Below are 18,976 nucleotides of genomic sequence, written 5' to 3'. Positions count from 1 at the left end.
TGGAGACTAGCAAAGTAGAACATGAGAAAGAGAAGACTGAAAACATAAAAACCTGTCTTAGTAATAAACCTTGCACAGATCTGACCCTTTAAAGACCACCTCTGGACACATAGTTAATAAATCCAGACAAAATTCCAGGATCAGCTGTAAGCACAGGCACTGTTTCTTCAGGGATAAGACAAAAGAAGCTATTGACTCTTCTCAGGCCTCCCTCTTCTGTGGTTTCTGCACCCCAGCGGCCTGAGCTTCCTTTGTTAGGGAGCCATAGTACTTTCTTCCCCTGAATCACTTTCTTTCACCATCTTGAGAAAACCTATGCTATTAGACAAGTGTGAGTTATTTTTTCAACTGAGCGATCTGGACACAGGACAAAAAAAAAAAAAAAATTAACCAAGAGCCATGCTCAGGTCAAGGTTGTTGTTTTACTAGGATTTTCTTACTGGCACTCCATAGAAGGATTGAAGATTAGACTTGATTGCCTTTTAGTTAGGAACAAGGAGAATCTAAGCTAACAAATACTATAGATGCCTGCTTATACGGCCATCTTGACTAGGTCATTCCACATTTTCCCTATAAGATAAGGAGACAGGGAGAGTGTTTTATTTGTCTAACTATCTTAAATACACAAACTGTTAAGGTTGTAGAAAAGGTATTTAAATATATATTTAAAAGATTTAATTTTAAATATGTGCATAAATTTAAAATCATAAGCTATATAAAATAATTCATTAAGTTGAAAATACTACTTTTTTCCATTTTTACTTTTTATGGAATAGTTTCTTATCAATTCTTTGTATGTGTCTTTAACATGTGTCTTCTCCACTAGAGCCAATTTTGAGTCCCCTGATGAGTGCTTTTGAAATATTAGATATATTAATTAAGAAGGGTAATTCTGCCTTCTGTACAAATGAAATCTAAAATTCTTAGGGGCTTAACCTAAGAATTAGTGGAAATCAATGAAGATTAATGGAAATTAATCTCTCCCTTATCCAAAAGCCCAGTGCAGGTATTGCTGGTCAACAGGTGTTTTAGTCAGCTTTCTCAGTGCTGCAAACCAAAATCCTGACAAGAACAATTTAGAGGAGGAAAAGTTTATTTGTTTCTCATGGTTTCAGAGGTCTCTGTCCATAGACAGCCAACTCCATTGCGCTGGGCCTGAGCTCAGGCAGAATTTCATGGCGGAAGAGCATGGAAGAGAAAAAAAGCTCAGGTCGTGACCACCAGGAAGCAGAGACAGCTCCACTTTTAACTGAGGACAAAATACATACCCCAAAGGCATGCCCAATGGCCCACCTCCTCCAATCACACCCTTCCTGCCTACAGTTACCACCCAGTTAATCCCTATCAGAGGATTAATACCCTAATTAGGTTAAAACTCTCATAACCCAATCATTTCACCTCTACACTTTCTCACATTACTTCACACATTAGCTTTTGGGGGACACCTCAGATCTAAATCATAACAATAGGTCAATGCAGGTGTTCTGTGGTGTGTTCCCACATGGTGGTCAGGCACCTAGGGCTCTACAGTTTCAAGAGGGCTGTGCCACCTGTCAGCAGCTTGTAGAAAGGACAGAGAGGATAGAATGACAACCTGCTTATCAACTACCTCAGCCCAAAAGAAGCACTTATCATTTCTGCTCACATTCTACTGGCTAAGATGGATCACTTGGTGCCACCGAGGTGCAAGAGAACCTGAGAATATAGTCATTTCTGATCTGTGACTCTATTCAATAGACAGAAAATCATGGTTTTGGGATGAACTATTGGTCATCTACGCTCTATCATCCTGAGATAAAAGATATTGCCACTGGAAAAGTTATCCCACCATGTATATGATAGTTCATATAATATTAGAGAAATTTAAAATATAAATATCCTATAAATGATATTTGCAGTTACTGTGCCTATACGACTTTTTACAGTGATGTTTTTAAAAGCTTGTTTATAACAACATCTAAAAATTGAAATTGTGAATTCACTGCACCAGGAAAGATCACTAAATCCTATTTAAATTTCTCTCCTGCCTCTTTGGTTGGGAAGTATCTTTCATAGGCAATTCATATTGGTTTTACTGAGACTGGTTGTGGACATAAGACACTTTGTTTTTTAAAATAAAGTTTTAAAAGAGTCCTCTCTAATATGACACAGGAGTTGAACCTACATCAAACACCTCTAAGATTTTATAAAAACTTGCATATATTCAAGTACATGTGTTACATATTATTCAGGTTCATATTTATGGCCTAGTTAAGGAAAAGGAAAGATACATTCAGGGTAAAGACTGAGATAAACATTAAGAGAGGAAAAAAGAACAGAGGAAGACACAAATGAGAAGAACAGAACACAAGAGGGGTGACCCATCACCCCCACAGGCCCCTCATTTCTCATTCCAAGACTCATCAAAGTGGCACCATCTCCCCAACCATCTCCTTTCAGCTCTCTGATTGAGCATCCTGGTTCCTACCTCCTATGCTTCTCTTTACCTAACAAACCATCCCTCCCAATCCCACCTCCAAATCTGTCTTGCCTGCCCCAGTGTACCCATTCCCACATAAAAATTGGCCAAAATCTCATTCTCATAAGCTCTTCCATGGGCCCTCCAATTAGCATGTTACCAACCAGGTGGAAAAGGTTCAGTTGCAATTCAATATGGCAGAACTAACAGAGCTCTCTCCTCTGCCTTTCCCCACCAAGGGAGTACTTCGTGGAGATGTACTATCGGAACGAGACCCAGCATGAGGCTTACACCCTAACACTGCCAGGCTGCACCCCCAGCTGTCCTCTGGAGAAGTTTGCTGAGTTGGTTGCCCCTGTGATCCCCCAAGACTGGTCCACGGAGTGTATGATCACAAACAACCACCAAGGTACTGAGAAAAATTAGTGTTCACACAGAGCTGTGCAGAAAGAGCACAGCGCTCATTCTCGAAGCAGATGGTGTTTTGAAAATGTACTTTGGCCATTAATCCCAGCTTAGAGGGAAATGGGCTTTGGGTGATAGCTGTACATTTCAGGGACCCCCAACGTTATGCAACTTTCTCTCAATCTAGTCCTGCCATAAACTTTAATTTATTTATTTTTCAGTATTACTATAAAAGGCTATCAGTGCCCAAATATAATCAGGTATAAAACTTAGGTAAAAGTTTACGGGGATGCCATGAGCTACAGTATCAGCCACACAGTACTTTCTACTGTTTAAAGGCTTCTAGGTTTTGTTTGATCATGATTAGATGAAACTGTGCTTGAAATTTCTGAAGTGGAACAGATTTCAAATAAAACCCGCAATTTAGTATGAGAACCAGGAAGGCAAGACTTTAATCTGAGGCTAATGGGGAAGCTTACCCATCAATTCCAGTCTTCTTTCTAGGAAAGGCAAAGAGATGAAATACAAGGACAATAACTGGAAAATTTTTCTATATTGAGAACCTGTCTGGTTTTATATTTATGTTAAATAATACCAGGTGGCAGAACTGAAAAATAAAAGTTTATTTGTGTCCTTTGGCCTTGGAACATTCATGTTCCCTTTGAAGAAGTTGAAATTAAGCTTTCCAAATACCTTTGAGTTATGTAATACATGCAGCAACCCTTGGAATATCTGCATCACAGCAGTTAAGCCATGTGATAAGAGCAAGCTATTCAGCACAACATGTCAAAGCTGAGACACTGCATGGAGGGTCTCTGGAAGTCCCGATGGCAGGGGATGTTGAATCTAAAGTTGATTTCAGAGAGAATGATGACACATATGAAGCTGGAACAAATTAGAAATGTGAGAATGTTCTAAGTCCCTCCATGTTCAAAACTTGTTGAAATATTCAAGAGTACGGTCATGAAATCCATTCAGAGGACAAAATGATCAAGGCTTTGATTCTAGTATCTTCAGAAAACCTAAGCAAACTCACAGTTCCTGCTGAGACTGCTTGCTCTAGAAGAAGAAATCATGTCCTAATGATACTCTTTAGAGTCCCTTAGATTTGCCATGTAGCAGATGCAACACGTCTAGAGAACACCATGCTGTATTTCCACCATGGATAGAGATGAGACAGTTCCTGCTGGGTGCCAGCATCTAGAGCAAAGCCATTCCCTCTCCTGGTTGGTCACAGAGTAACTGACGCAAGACATCGAGTTGATATGTTTCCTTGTGTAACTTCTTTCCCAAGTAAATATCTGTTGTTGGGGCCACCATCTATCCTTGTAACTTTCTTCTAGCAGTGAGCCAAATGTACAATAGTGAATAAAGTCATTATGAGGAAGTCCAAAAGCATTACTTTTATAATGAACTTCAAAAAGCTTGTGTGTTGTATTTAATTAGAATAAAATTCTGCAGGCAGATTTCAGGAGCTCTTTGTTGTTGTTTGGGGATTTTGTTTTGATGTCACAAAAGGAACTGGATTAATATGAATGATTGGAATGGCTTAAAAGAACATTTTACATGGACAATATAGTATAAACTTTAGTACTTCACATAAAGGCTAATCTGTGGTCCTGCCTCAACTATTTAAGATGGAACTTGCTAAGAAAACAACCTCAGAAAGTTCACAATGTAGTAAGGAAGTAAATGGGGGCACATTACAGGGAACTAAGAGTTACCCAGAATTGAAGGGAGACATGGAAGTCTAGGGAAGGCTTTCTGCAGGAGGGATCAACTGCGCCATGTGAAGTCAGGTTGAACGTAAGTTTATACTGCTGTGCTACAAGATACCAGAAAGGTATTTATTAAATGTCTTGGTAGCTTCAAACTGAAAAACATAGGGGTGTACTCAGCAGAAGATTCAGGCTTCAAAGAGATTCCAACAGGTTGCATTCAAGAGGCCATTTCTGATAAGCTATCAGTTTCACAAGAGCAAGGATTTTATCTGTTGTGTGCTCTGCTGTGTCTTCTCAATACCTAGAATTTCCTGTGTCAGGCATCAGTTTGTGCTCAATAAATATTTGCTCAATTATTGTGTAAATTAGTTACCTTTCCTCCCTGAAGCTCCACCCACTATCTTGATTAACAGCAATACTAGCAACCTAGGATTCATTCCCACCTCCTAGGAGTTATTTTTATCCCACACTCTCCTTCATATTCCCTAGGCTCTCCTCACAACCTCTGGTCAACCTACCTGTAGTATGTTTGCAGAATTCCTTTCCTCAAAACACCAATACTAAAATTCATTATCCAAGTAAAGTAAAATATGATTAATTAGCAAAATATGTTAGCAAAAAGAAAACATGGGTGTCATTGTACTGCAATCATATCTTAACAAATCTCAAGAGTAGAATATATGTGCAGCTCTTCCCAACCATGAGTTCAGCAGTTTCACTTGGGTACCTTAAAGTTGGTCATGGCAGAAGCATCTTCACCACAGAAATCAGCAAGTACTACAATCAGAGCTTTTTGTTGCTATTGTTTAATTCATATTACTAGCACATCACTAGATATAGTTCACAGAAAGCTTGGGAAAAGTCTATGGTCTGAGATGATCTCCAACAAAGTGAGTTTCATATTTTAAATTCTTTAAGGAAAATGGAATACAGTCTTCCAGGGTGATGATAAGTGCAGCTGGTAAAAATTTCAGGAAGACAGATTGTCATTCTCTGTTGGGAAATTCCTGAGAGAGGACCTGACCATTGGCCTGGATGAGCTTGCCTTGACATTGATTCTACAGAGCAGGCTGAAGTGTGGAGGGTAGTAAGGGTGAAAGAATAACTTCCTAGTAGGGTCACAAACTTAATAAAAGTACAGGAGTCTCAGATACATTTGACAAATAGCTCTCATAGCTACAAAAAATAGATGAACTGTTGTAATTCATTGAAAAAAAAAAGTAGAATACAGGACATTTCAGTTGTTCTGAGAAAGCCAATGCAGAAGGAAAGACAAAATCATCCAATACAGAACAGATCCTGTATATGGGAGATGCCTTGCAACTCTGCTTCTTAAGGGATTTCTACCCATGAAGTGCTACCTAAACTATAAGCAGTGGTTTTAGGTAGTTCTAGCAGATCCAGTTAACCAGACTGTACTAGTTAAATCAACCAGAATCTTTGCAAGAAAATCCATGACAAGTGCAAGTTCCATACTGCGTTACTTGAAAACAATAAAATTCTTTTTTTAAATGCCTTTTAATTCCAAAGTTTTATTAATGATCACACTTTCTGTGTTAGCACTCTACCACCTCCTACCTTAATATCCTGCTTCAGTTGTTTTATATTTTTTCAGTTGTTTTATTTTACTGGTGAGAAATTCCAGTTTCCCCCTCATTATCTTTGTAAAACTGACAATCTACAGTACATATTCACATGCCCAGGATTCAATCGTGAGCTTCTTAAAAATGAGAGCCATACCTTTTTCCTCTTCAAATCTTTAGTCGGTAGAACGTGGCACCTTCAATCAAGATTTGCTAATGAAATATATGTTCATCTCTCCATATTTAGACTAACTTTCTCATGGCTAGGTCCAGATCTCAGAAGTCTGGAACAATAAATAGGAAAGAGAGCTATAAATGATCCTGCAAAGTGACTGATCTGTAAAGACCTAATGGCTTGCTATATATATGTACATACTGGCCAATATGTCTGTGTTACTTGACATCTGTTTTCAACACAGTCCCTTGACATTCTCTTGTTCCCCCTTTGCTGTTAAGAGCCCCCTGATCAATGATATTCCTTCTAGCATCATTCTTCCCTTAAAGATGAGGCCATCTTATTAAAAACCTTTTTCTCACCCCTGTTGCCATTGTCTTCTGTTTTCCAGGACAAATTTCATCATCCATTAAAAACATTGCCTTGGTCTGCACTGATTCATTCCTCACTCCCACTCCTGCCCTCATCCTAGGCAACTCTGACAGTCATAATCATGACCCAGCTCATACCCTGCCCATCATACCAATACCCAACCTATATCAAAGCCATCATGGAGTTTTTTCCACTGGGATCTTCCCAGGAGAGCTAAAGAAAACAAAAGACTGTCTCTTGTGACTCTCAAACTATGAATGTTGAAATTTCTAGTCCAATCCCTGGTCTTTTGAAACTGCTTGGAAAATGTATTCCTCCTTTCTGGACCCTTCTCTACTCTCTTTAGGAAGGCCTTTTCATTTTTCCCAAGCTCCAGATTTCATTGTTTTTCTTTATCTTAATAAGGTAATCTCTGGATAACCCTTTTAAGTTCTCTTCTAACAACCTCAAAATATGTCAGTAGCTTTAAGCTTCCCCTTCAGCTGTTCCTCAGGTAAACTGGCTCCTCCTTAAGCAGTCTGACTTCTCACTGTGTGAGGATCCATTCCAACAGTCTTCTTAGGACTTCAATGAATTGTTTATTCAGCCTCTTTTTCATCCTCTGCCCTGGCTCCTTCCCTCCTACTATGAAAATGGCCAAGTATCTTCTTGTCAAAACACCTCAAGTGTCTGCTCCATTTTCTTCTTCAGTCCTAATTTTCTTAAACTAATGATTTGCCCTCTCCAGCTATTCCTTATCTCCTCAATTCTTAATTACTCCGTACAATTATGTCTATTCTCCCACCATCTCTTTTTCTAAACTTCCCTTTTGAAAACTATCAGTGCCCAATTCAGCAGTCTCTTTTCCTTGCCTGTTTTACAGAGAAGAAAACTAAAAAGCTCAGAGAATAACATGCCACAAGTAGTAAGGTCAGGAGTCAAACCTAACACTCTCTGATACCTTCTTTCTACTCTAGCATGTCCCTTTCTATCTCTCTTATACACTGTTGCTCTAGGGCAATTTCCTAAAGTAGGATTGGTGGATCAAGGTATATGAATATTTAATAAACAATAGATATTTATTGAGTACCTCTTATTCATCAACATGTACCCAGGAACCAGGCATTAAGTTTGCTGAGGATACAGATTGTAGAGAAGCAGATTCTCCCCATGTGGTTTGTAGACCTCTGGAAAAAAGGATGGAAGGACAAGGAAGGACAGGGAGATAAAAAAAAAATTAAATCTCTACAGATAAGGGACCATGAGCCCTCTGATGAAAAACATATAGGTATCATGAGAACATACCGCAGAGGCAGTGAACCTAAGTATATGGGTTAAATTGGTAGAAGGTATCTATCTAAGAGAAATTGGCCAACCTAAGAGAAGGCTTCTCAGAGGGGTGATGTTTAAATGGAAACCTGAAAGAGAAAAGGACATAGCTAGGTGAATAGAGGTGAGGAAAAAGGAGGATGTTACAGAGAAAAGAGAGAAGACCAGGAGGCTAAAGATAACATGGGCATTTTAGGGACTGGAAAAAGTCTGGTGAGTACATGGAGAGCTGAGGCTGGAGAGATGGGTGTTAAGTGCTTTCTAGGTCACCTTGAGTAGTCCTCATCATTGAAAGGTTTTAGGCAGAGGAAAGATGCTGTAACTACATTCTTATTTCAGGAAGACTCTGGTTTCAGGGGGAGAATGGATTGGAGAGGAGGCCAGGAGAAACAGGAAGCTGTTGCAGTAGTCCAAAGAGAAAGGCATATTTATCCAAAGGGTGAAAAGAAGTAGGGCAGACAGGACTTGAGGATGAATGGAAGAGGAAGAGGCTTTCCACACATTTCAAAAATGTTTCAGCAATTTTCACACTGTGTTCAGCAGTATGTGTTTGTCCTGGTATAAAGGGACATCTTCTCAGTCACTGCCTGCACTGGACCTCTTTGTAGTAAGAGACAAATAATCACTCTATCTTTTTGCAGCTTCTAGAACATCACTCTGCCAAAATCCTAAAATCTTTGGTAGTAGAAAGAAGCACATAGTTTTAAAATGAATAAGAACAAATCAGAGAAGGAGAGAACACCAGCTCTCCTGAGTCTTTTCTTTCTACTCAGGCTCCTTGGCCAGTTGCTCTGAGATAGATACCTTCTACCAACCACTAAGAGATGGTGTCCCAGGATCCAGTATGTTATTTCCTCATTCCACACTCACCATGAGGCAGTATGCTCAGACCTCTGTCTTCTATACTTGCCATCCTTATTTCTACTTCTAAGTGGAGAATCCTAGACCTATTTTTTGGTGTTTTTTTTTATTTGTTTGTTTTGCAAACTACCTATAGATCATCACTGTCAGGATAATTACCCATCTCAGTGTGACATGAAAACAAAATCCATTACCTCCTTTACTCCAAACCGTTTTTTGTGGTCTCTGTCTCAATTCACAGCTTCATCGTCTGATCAGTCACTCAAGCAAGAACCTAGGAGATGATCTTGCCCACAATTTCTCATTTACCATTATATTTAATTTGTCACTAATGGCTTCACCAATGTCTGCCCATTCTACTGCAAGAGTATCTCTGAACCCCTTCATCTGTTTTCCCAGGTCCACCACTTCAGTTCTGAGCCCCTTCTATCTTATCAAAGATATCTCAGTAGCTCCCTGACAAGCCTACCATATCTCCCTCAACCTATCCTTTCCATCAGTTTGTTTATTTATTTATTTTTATAAACACAGAATGTTATCTCCATGTATAATAATCACCAATCACTTCCATTTGCCCCCTGAAATCAGACACCTATAACTGGGCCCTGATCTACATGTGTGGTCTACCCTCCCTGAAGCCCGAGCTCCAGTCACTAATAATAAACTCCAGTAACTGCTCATTATTTCCCAGACATACCGTGTGCAACTCCTTCTGCCTCATGGCAAAGTCCTATTCATCTCACAGGCTAGCTTAAATCTCAGAAGACTTTCCAAACTCTTTCTCCATCAAATAAAATATACTCTGTTGGTTGCAACTTGCTCCCTGTTCCAATGACCTCTTACACCTCCATTTCAGTATTTGTCACATTATCTTAGAATTGTCTATCTGGTTCTTCCACTACACATTGAGCTCCTCAAGAGCAAAAGTTATGGAGCCTCAGCACTCACCACAGCCTGCATGGTGTGTGATATGTACTCACTGCATGTCTAGGAAGGAATGAAAGAAGGATAAAGAGTAGGGAGGCATATTCCATGGGACTGCCATTACAGCCAATAAAAATAACTAAAAATAAAAATTTTAAGTAGTGAAAGTCAGCCATGAAAATAAATTTTGAAGAATGACTAGTATCTGTCTCCCTCTCTCATTTCCATGCAGTCCCATCTTTCCTTCTTCAATTCCATTTAGTTCCCTTCAACTTTATATTAGCAACTTTTGAATTTCTAATGACACTGTCCTTTGGGATCTAACTTTATTAATATGTACCTTTTCAGGATATTACAAAGCATCCTCGTATCATGAGAAAAACACTGGATAGATAGAAAAACACTGGTATCATAGAAAAACACTATGAATGCTAGGTTGTTATTTTTTTCTACAAATATTTATTAGCATGGACTGTGGACTATATACTGTTCTAAGTGCCTGCATATATCTGTGAACAAAAAAAATGCAAAGGTTCCTGCTTCCTTGAAGTTTATATTCAATTAGGAGAGGGGCAGATAATAAATAATAAACATAACAAATAAGTATTTTGTTAGCTGTGGATCACAAGTGCCACATTGGCGGAGGGAGTAGAGAAGATTGAATAAATTATACTTGTAAATGGGAAGGTCTCTTTGAGATGAAATTTAAGTAAGGAAGGTAAAGGATTGGCCCAATCCAGGGACCTGGGGGAAGAGCATTCAAGCAATAGTATCAGCTAGAGCAGAGACACTAAGGGGGAATGCACATATGTGTTTGAAGAATAGCAGAAAGGTCTGTGTGGCCAGAAGAGCGTGAGTGGGGGGGAAAATGATAGGAGATAAAATCATAGGGGCCAGATGATGTAGTCTCATGAACTGTCACCATCAGGATCTTAGCTTGTCCTCTGATATTGATGACCACCCATTGTGGACTTCGTTGTAAGGTGCGGAGTGGCATGGTATGACTTGAAACCATTTGATGGCTATGTTTAAAACAGACTGTGAAGAAGAAAGGACAGAAGCTATGGAGCAAGTCAGAAGCCACTGTAGTGATCCCAGAAAATGATAGTGGTTCAAAACAGGGAGAAGTCACTGGTTTCTGGATATATTTTTTAGTAGAAGCAACAAGATTTCCTAGCAGATCAGGTACAGGAAGTGAGAGAAAAGATTCAAGGAAGATTCTAAGAGTTTTGTCCTGAGGCAACAGAAGAAGGGAGTTTCCATCAACTGAGATGAGGAAGGCTGTGGATAGAGCAGATTTGGTGTAAGAAGGAAATGGAGGTTCAGTTTTGGATTTGTTGAGATTGAAATGTCCATTAGATGTCCAAGGAATACAATAGTCCCCTTTAACCATGGGGGTGTGTTCCCAGATCACCAGTGAATGCGTGAAAACATTGATAGTACAGAGCCCTATGTATACGGTGTGTTTCCTGTATGTATTTAGCTATGATAAAGTTTAATTTATAAATTAGGCATAGAAGATTAACAACAACTAATAAAATAATAGGACAATTATAATAGTGTACTACAATAAAAGTTATATGAATGTGCTGTTGTTTACTCACACACTCATTCTCATGTCCACATCACTACACTGACATTCTGGGGACCATTATTAGGTAAAATCAGGGTTAGTTGCACATAAGCACTGTGATATTTCAACAGACAATCTCACAACCAACATGGCTACTACATGACTAATGGGCAAGTAGCATATACAATGTGGATGCACTAGACAAAGGGATGACTCACATCTCAGGTGGTGTGGCGTGGGATGGCATGAGGTTTCATCACACTACTCAGTACAGGGCATGAATTATTTACTTCTTGGAATTTTTACTTCTTATGAATTCTTTACTTCTCAAATTGGCCATTTAATATTTTCATTCAATGGTTGACCACCATGGGAAACTAAAAGCACAGAAAGTCAAATCCTGGATAAGGGGGAACTACTATATGCCAACTATACATTGTACATAAGAGTCTTGAGTTTGAAAGAGAGGTCAGAGCTACAGATTTAAATTTTGAAGTCCCAAGTGCACAGATGGTTTTTTTAAATCATGAGACTTATACCATCCCATGTATCCAAGCCAAATTAAATTATATGCTTAACTTAACTGTATTATCTAATCTCTGTGTTTCTTATTTTTCTGCTCTGTATAATGATAGACTAAATCAGTGATTTTATCTGTGTTCCATGGGGCTCTAGGGTTCCATAGAAAGACCCATTTGGATCCTGACTGTTGTCCAATTCATGAATTCTTTACTCAATTAAACCCTGCTAAATCTAATTTAAAGATTTTTTAATGATGTGAAAGCAGATTAAAAAATAATCAGGGGTGGGGTTATAGCTCAGTGGTTGAGCTCTTGCCTCACATGTGTGAGGCACTGGGTTCAATCTCAGCACCACATAAATAAATAAATTAATTAATTAATTAAAGATATTATGTCTGTCTACAACTAATATATATATAGATATAGATATAGATAATCAACCAGGCATGGTGGCACTCACCTATAATTCCATCAACTCAGAAAGCTAAGGCAGGAGTCCAAAGCCAGCCTCAGCAACTTAGTGAGGCCCTAAGCAATTTAGCAAGAACTTGTCTCAAAATAAAAGAAAAATTTTAAAAAGGATAGGGATATGACTCAGTGGTTAAACATCCCTGGGTTCAGTCCCTGGTACCAATCATCATCATCATCATCATCATCATCATCATCATTATCATCATCAAATATCATTACTAACAAAAAAGAAAGAAAGAAAGACCCATGTGGATCTGAGAAGTTTGCTCTCCGTTGCCTAAGTCACAAAGTAATCCCATATTTTTACAATGATAAGACATACATTTAGAGAGGAGACAAACTGATATTTGTGATGTGTACACTATAGTGAACTAGGATGTATTTAGAGGAGACTAACTTTCTGAACAAAATAATAAATTAGTGCCATATATATGTATAGATGGACAATTGTATAGTTAATATATATTCAGTGTTTCCTCTTTAAAATATGTTTACCTGGACATCAAATAGAAAAATGAAAAGATTCCATTTCCTTTAGATTCAATTGGTTGCAGTTGAGTATTCAGAATTTCCTTTGAGTCTGTGACCAGAACAATTAGTAATTTAACTGTAGAAAAATGCCCAAATTTAGTACTATAAGAGGACCTTAGAAATATTTCAGTTGATTACCCTCCCTTTACAATAGAGAGCTGAAACCCAAAGGTCAAAGGTCATGCTAGAACTGAAACCTAGGTCTCCAGACTTCTTGTCCTGTGCCCTCTGTAACCACAATCTGCTGACTTCTGTGCTGCTTCAAATTTACAATAAAGGCAGAAATCAACACTGATACGTAGTCTTCACATTTTCTTAAGACATTAATTTTACATTAATGCTCTTCCTATTTTCCCACAGTTCTAAGGGTCATCCTTGCCATTGCCTTTTGCCTGGTGTCTGGCATCCTAGTGGTGCTACTCTTCACGCTCATCCGCCATGGGCCCTGTTGGCAGAGAGACGCCTATCGGAACATCTGAACAGACTGCGGAACAAGAGGAGACAAGCAGATCCCAGTTCCTGGGATACAGCCCTGACAGCATTCCAAGGATAGGCATTTGTCGTGTGGGCATTGTGCTGCCCACACCCTTCCTCTTGAACCTGCCCAGATCATGGTCTGAACTCACAGCCACCCAGGGACAGCTGCTTGACTGACAGGTTACTTAGGACATAGCTCTGAGCAGCAGTGCAGGCTGCTCATGTAGCTAAAAAGAGGCTCTTCTATAGGGGACAGTTGTATTCTCTGACACAGATGTCCAGAGGAAAAGCAAGGAGTCAAATTCCAATCAGCCTTCCATCTGCCAAGAGCAAAGTGAGACAAAGACATAGATTAGACAAGACTTGATAATGGGAGGGTTAGACTAGTCGTAGTATTATACAAGATGATTCCTAAGGAAAAAAACACAGTAAGAATTATAAACATTTTCTTTATCAAGGTGGGCTACGCACGCACACACACACACACACACACACCCCACTAAGAAGCAATTCCTACACAGTGTTTTATGGCTAACAGACTTCTGCATGTTTGCCTAACATACATGCATATGTATATTTATATTTTAAATGTCTTTGGAAGAGTTATTTCTCAGAAACTATAATATCAAAGTAACGTGAAAATCCATGTGGCCATGCTTCTGTTTGTCTTTTTGTTGTAGACATTAAACCCAGGGCTGCACACATTCCAGGTAAGTGCTTTACCATTGAGCTACAGCCCCAGTCCCCAGTATTCTTTTTTTAACCTCCAATATCAGAACTGGATATTTTACAGTTTTGAATTTCTTTCCTTTTTTTTTTTTGTAATTTCTTTATTTCACTTTAAAATTGTGAGATCTTACATGGATAAGAGTTATTAATGACAATGATGAAATGATAATATGTTTTAATTGCCACAATATATATAATTTTTTTCAATGCTGGGGATTGAATCCAGGGCCTCACACATGCAAGACAAACACTCTACCTCTAAGCTACATCCCCAGTCCTATCTGAATTTTACAAGTGGTGAGGTAGAAAGAAAAGTGGGGCTGAGGGTTAACAAACAACTGCCTCAACTCTGCACTAGCTTTGGGTCAACAATCAGGAACAAGTTCTTTCATACCTTAAGCCTTAGTTTCTTAATCTTCAAAGGAAAAATCTGGAGCAAATGATGATAGAAGTGGCATCTCGTTCTTGTGTTCTGTGAGCAATTTCTTTTTCATTTTACGCTATGGATGGGTTGTTGCCAAAACAAGCACTTCCATGGATAGTATCACTGTTAAGTTACTATGATGAAATTTAAAATTTAGCAGAGTAGCAAAATTTACTCTGAACAATTTTATTCTGCTCTGAATACCCAACCATTCAGTTGATGGGAAATCAAGGCTTATTCCTTAGTAGGGTTCTCCACCTCTTCAGGTTTGACTAAAGATCCCAGAGAGTAATCGGAGAAGTCAAAAGGGTCCACTACAACTCTGTCCACACTGGTCTCCAGTAAGTTCACTGTCCACATGGACAGTGGTCTTCTGAGGGCAGTTGGAGGACATTTTTATCATGGCTCCCATCACTACACCCTTGGAGTTCACATCCTGGGACTGCCTAGACCAACTGCTCTACTACTGAGCCACAATCTGAGCCACAGGAGCTGTTTTCTCTTACCTGACAACTTCCTATTCCTGCTGCAAAACAAAGGCCACCCAGAAAAGGAAAAAAGAAAATAAATTCTGGCTTCATCTTTGCTTGGGAAAGAGAAAAACATCTGTATCAACAGGAACAAAGAACTTGCTGTCTTGCTAGAGCAGCCAGCTCTGTCAGTAAGAAGTCATAATACCTTATGCTAATGAGACTGTAAAAACAGAAATAAAAACACAAGTCATAGATTTTTCTCAATCATTCAACAAACATTGATGGAGGACCTCATATTCACGAACCTAGATAAATTATCTATTCAGATTGGATTACTAGGATATTTGGCTCCAATGACCATCTCATTTAGAACTGGTGGAACATAAAAGCTTTTACAACCTTTTCCACATATCATCTTATAATACTTTCCATGGCTAAAATTAAAATTTCCATGCTTCTACTTTCCATTGCTTCCAAGGGATTTTTCCACATCCTCCATTTCTTTTCCTTCTACCATCTCTTTAGATTACTGTAAAGAAACCTCTCAGGCTCAACTTAGTTGTTTCCCCTACTCTTTTCATAAATACTGTACTTGTTTTCCATACTTCATGTCAGAATGAAAAATCATAAGTGACAGATGACCTATAGCAATAAAGAACCCTAATGTACTGAAAAGTTTCTCAAGAAACTTCAAGAGAGGTTGTAACTCTTTCAACTGATAAAAGTTACTCTTTCATACAGATCAGATAAGATCAGTAAAATTAAAAAGATGAAATAAATTCTAGCAATAAAATTTATTTAATTCAGTATCTCTAAAATAGCATTTCAACATGAAATTGATACTTAAAAAATTTTAAAGGGATATTTAATGTTGTTGTTGTTGTTGTTGTTTTCTGGTACTGGGGATTTGAACTCAAGGATGCCTTGCCTCTGAACTATATTCCCAGCTCTTTTTATCTTATTTTGAGACAGGGTCTCAGTAAATTGCCCAGGCTGGGCTCAAACTTGTGATCCTCCTGCTTCAACCTCTCAAGTCACTCAATATTACAGCATGTACCACCATTATACTAAGTATTTAAAGTCTGATGTGCATTTCACCCTTGGAGCACATCTCAATTTGGACTAGGCTACATTTCAAGCCTCAAGACACATGTGGCTAGTGGCTACCATATTGAATAGTTCTGCTTAAGACAATTAAATGATGAAATTTTTAAAGAAGATAAACTGTAATCTCTGTTTATTTTGTAAAATCCACCTTTAGATTATTGTGAAAAAAATAAAAATCATCTTTATTATGTGTCATCTTATTTTTGTGCATGGCTAAACTGATTAAAGATTTTTCTGAAATATTTTATCAGTAAACCTGACAACAGTAGTAGCCCAAACCTCTTCCAAAATTATCCTAAACCTAATTTCTTTTTATTAATTTTTTTCTTGTTAAATATTTTAAGAAAGAATTTGAAATCAGTAAATAAAAACTGCTATATTTTGAGGGGATTCCTTTTAAAAGCTTAATTAAATTTTTGATTGTGAGTAATCTATAATCAAAAGAAAGATGAATGCACTTTTCAACTTTTCTCTCATAATCTATAATCAAAAAAAAAGAGTATAAAAATACAAAATAAAAGGCTTTCCTCTCCACTTTCAATCACGAAATGCAATCTTGTTGACAATATCTGGTTTTAGTTCTTCTATTGAATAGCATTAATTTTTATGGAATAGACATTTATTTTCTGAAATTTTCATATTTTTCTCTGCTTTTATGACCAAAAGTGACATCTTCCTTTTATTTCTTTTTGTCTTCATTTTCTTGTGGTAATTTTTAAATGATTCATGAGCAGTAAGCTTTTTAATTCTAATATATCCAAATATATCTACATTTCCCTCTCCTTTACCAATCAGTTGGTTGGGTATATTCAGGTTGAAAATCATTTCCCTCCCAAAACTTTAAAGCAGTATTTTGTTGGGTTGTAGCATTCAGGATTGCTGAGAAGACTCATAACAGTCTGATTCTCATTCCAATATAAGTAATCTGTTTTATTTTGCTTCTCCTGACTCTTTTAAGATATGCTTTTTATATATGGAGTTCTGAAATTTAACCAGAATATATTTAAGCATGGTGTTTTCGTCAGCTTTTTTTGCTGCTGTGACTAAAAGAATTTAACCAGAACAATTTTAGAAGAGGAAAAGTTTATTTGAGGGCTCACCGTTTAAGAGGTCTTAGTCCATAGAAGGCCAGCTCTGTTTCTCATGGCTCCAGGTGAGGCAGGACATCATGGTGGAAGACTGTAGCTGGGGAAGCAGCTCCTGCGGGATCAGGAAGCAGAGAGAGATTCCACTTGTCAGATTCAAATATAAACCCTGAAGCCACGCCCCCAATGCCACACCTCCTCCAGATACACCCCACCTTCCTTCTACCAGGTTATTAATTCACTGATTGGGTTAAGACTCTCACAGCCCAATCATTGCTTGCATTGTCTCACAAGTGAGTTTTTTTGGGGACCCCTCACATCCAAACTGTAATACATGGGTATTGAGTGTTTGTCAGTTCTCTGTTTAATTTTATATGGCTTACATGTGTCCTTTCAACCTAAAGATGTTTGCTTCTCCTCAACTCAGGGAGATTATGTTCTGAAACTTCAATTCCCTGGAACTATCCTCCATACCTCAACTTTTCTCTCATATTTCCTACCTTTTTATTTTATTTCTTTACATGCTAGGAAATTTTACTTTCCCAAACATCAACTTGGTCTTTAGAAAATACTTTATTATTTTTTTATCTCCAATAAATTCTTACTATTCACTAATTATTCCTTTTCAATAGTGTCTTGGTGTTATTTTATTAATACAATCTCCTCTTGAATATCTTTAAGGACACTAAAAATATTTTTCAAATTCTCTTCTACTTCCTAAATTATTTTTCCTCTAAGCACATTTGCATGAGTTTATTAATCTTGGACTTTCTCTTTCATGCTCTAGATTTTTCTTGAGTTCTTGTGAAACGAAGAGCTTCAAGGATTAATTGAGATGGTTGGTATTAGTTTTCTTTTAAGTCATGGATGTGTATTTCTGTAACAAATGTCTTCTTCAATAACTGCTTTAAAACCCTCATGTGCTAATTGCAACATCTTAGTCATTTTAGCCCAGTCCTCATTGATTGGCTTTTCTGAACAGGATGGGTTATTTTTCTGTTTCTTTTTATGTAGAGAAAGTCTGGGTTGTGTTTTAGACATTGTGGATGATATGGTATGGAGACTGGGTTCTATTGTGTCTCTCCAACAAAGTTATTATTATTATTTTTTTTAAAGAGAGAGTGGGAGAGAGAGAGAGAGAGAGAGAGAGAGAGAGAGAGAGAGAGAGAGAATTTTTAAATATTTATTTTTTAGTTCTCAGTGGACACAACATCTTTGTTTGTATGTGGTGCTGAGGATCGAACCTGGGCCGCACGCATGCCAGGCGAGCGCGCTACCGCTTGAGCTACATCCCCAGCCCAGTTATTATTTTTTTTTAAGAAGCCAGTCAAAATGTCTGAAAACTCTCCCCAGTGATAAGCAGTAGTTCAAACTCACTTCAGTGTTTTATTTAGCCTTCATTCTCTTGGTTAGTTCTCCTTAGAGTCAGCCACAGAATGTTGGGGCAGAGTTTATACACAGAGTTTGGGGTTTTTCTTCTTTGGATTTCAGTTGTTGAGGATTTCCTTCTCACTATCAGAGACTATGGATGCCCAAACTCTGTCCTCTGGTATTTCTATCAAGCAATATTATAAAATTATTTTATCTGGATTTTAGCTATCCACCTACCCTCTGCCTCTCATGGCCAAGACTAGAGCCTGCCCTCGTGCTCAGGACATAAAAAAATAAAACAGTGTTATTTCCTTTTTCCAAATATTGACTTCCTGCAGTATCCAATTTTGATTGCTCCCAAGTGCCTTCCACTAGTTGTATTCTATATTTTACCCAGAGGGCATATT

The 18,976-nt window shown here is 38.0% G+C and overlaps 1 protein-coding gene and 1 long non-coding RNA gene across 3 annotated transcripts in view; one reads left to right on the top strand and one right to left on the bottom strand.

Moving 5' to 3' along the window:
- The window catches only part of Acp3 (acid phosphatase 3), a 53,610-nt gene extending 37,297 nt beyond the window's left edge, over window positions 1–16,313 (top strand). Inside the window, exons 10-11 of the mRNA XM_046431254.2 lie at window positions 2,698–2,867; window positions 13,264–16,313. Coding sequence (XP_046287210.1) covers window positions 2,698–2,867; window positions 13,264–13,382 — 289 coding nt within the window. The 3' untranslated portion in view covers window positions 13,383–16,313. The remainder of the gene's footprint in view (window positions 1–2,697; window positions 2,868–13,263) is intronic.
- Window positions 3,237–13,268, bottom strand: LOC124084243 (uncharacterized). 2 transcript variants are annotated; one of them, XR_006849066.2, is made up of 4 exons: window positions 12,868–13,268; window positions 11,599–11,757; window positions 7,784–7,880; window positions 3,237–6,451 (listed from the first exon to the last, which is right to left on the bottom strand). It is a non-coding gene; the product is annotated as an uncharacterized LOC124084243 (long non-coding RNA). The 2 variants fall into 2 exon arrangements; XR_009225611.1 differs by having other exon boundaries at window positions 11,599–13,268.
- Window positions 16,314–18,976: the final 2,663 nt, after the last annotated feature.

Source organism: Marmota monax, unplaced genomic scaffold, assembly GCF_021218885.2.
Source record: "Marmota monax isolate L192 unplaced genomic scaffold, Marmota_monax_Labrador192_F-V1.1 WCK01_AAM20220418_F8-fsc00022, whole genome shotgun sequence".
NCBI lineage: Eukaryota > Metazoa > Chordata > Mammalia > Rodentia > Sciuridae > Marmota > Marmota monax.
This window is presented reverse-complemented; position numbering and strand designations above follow the sequence as displayed.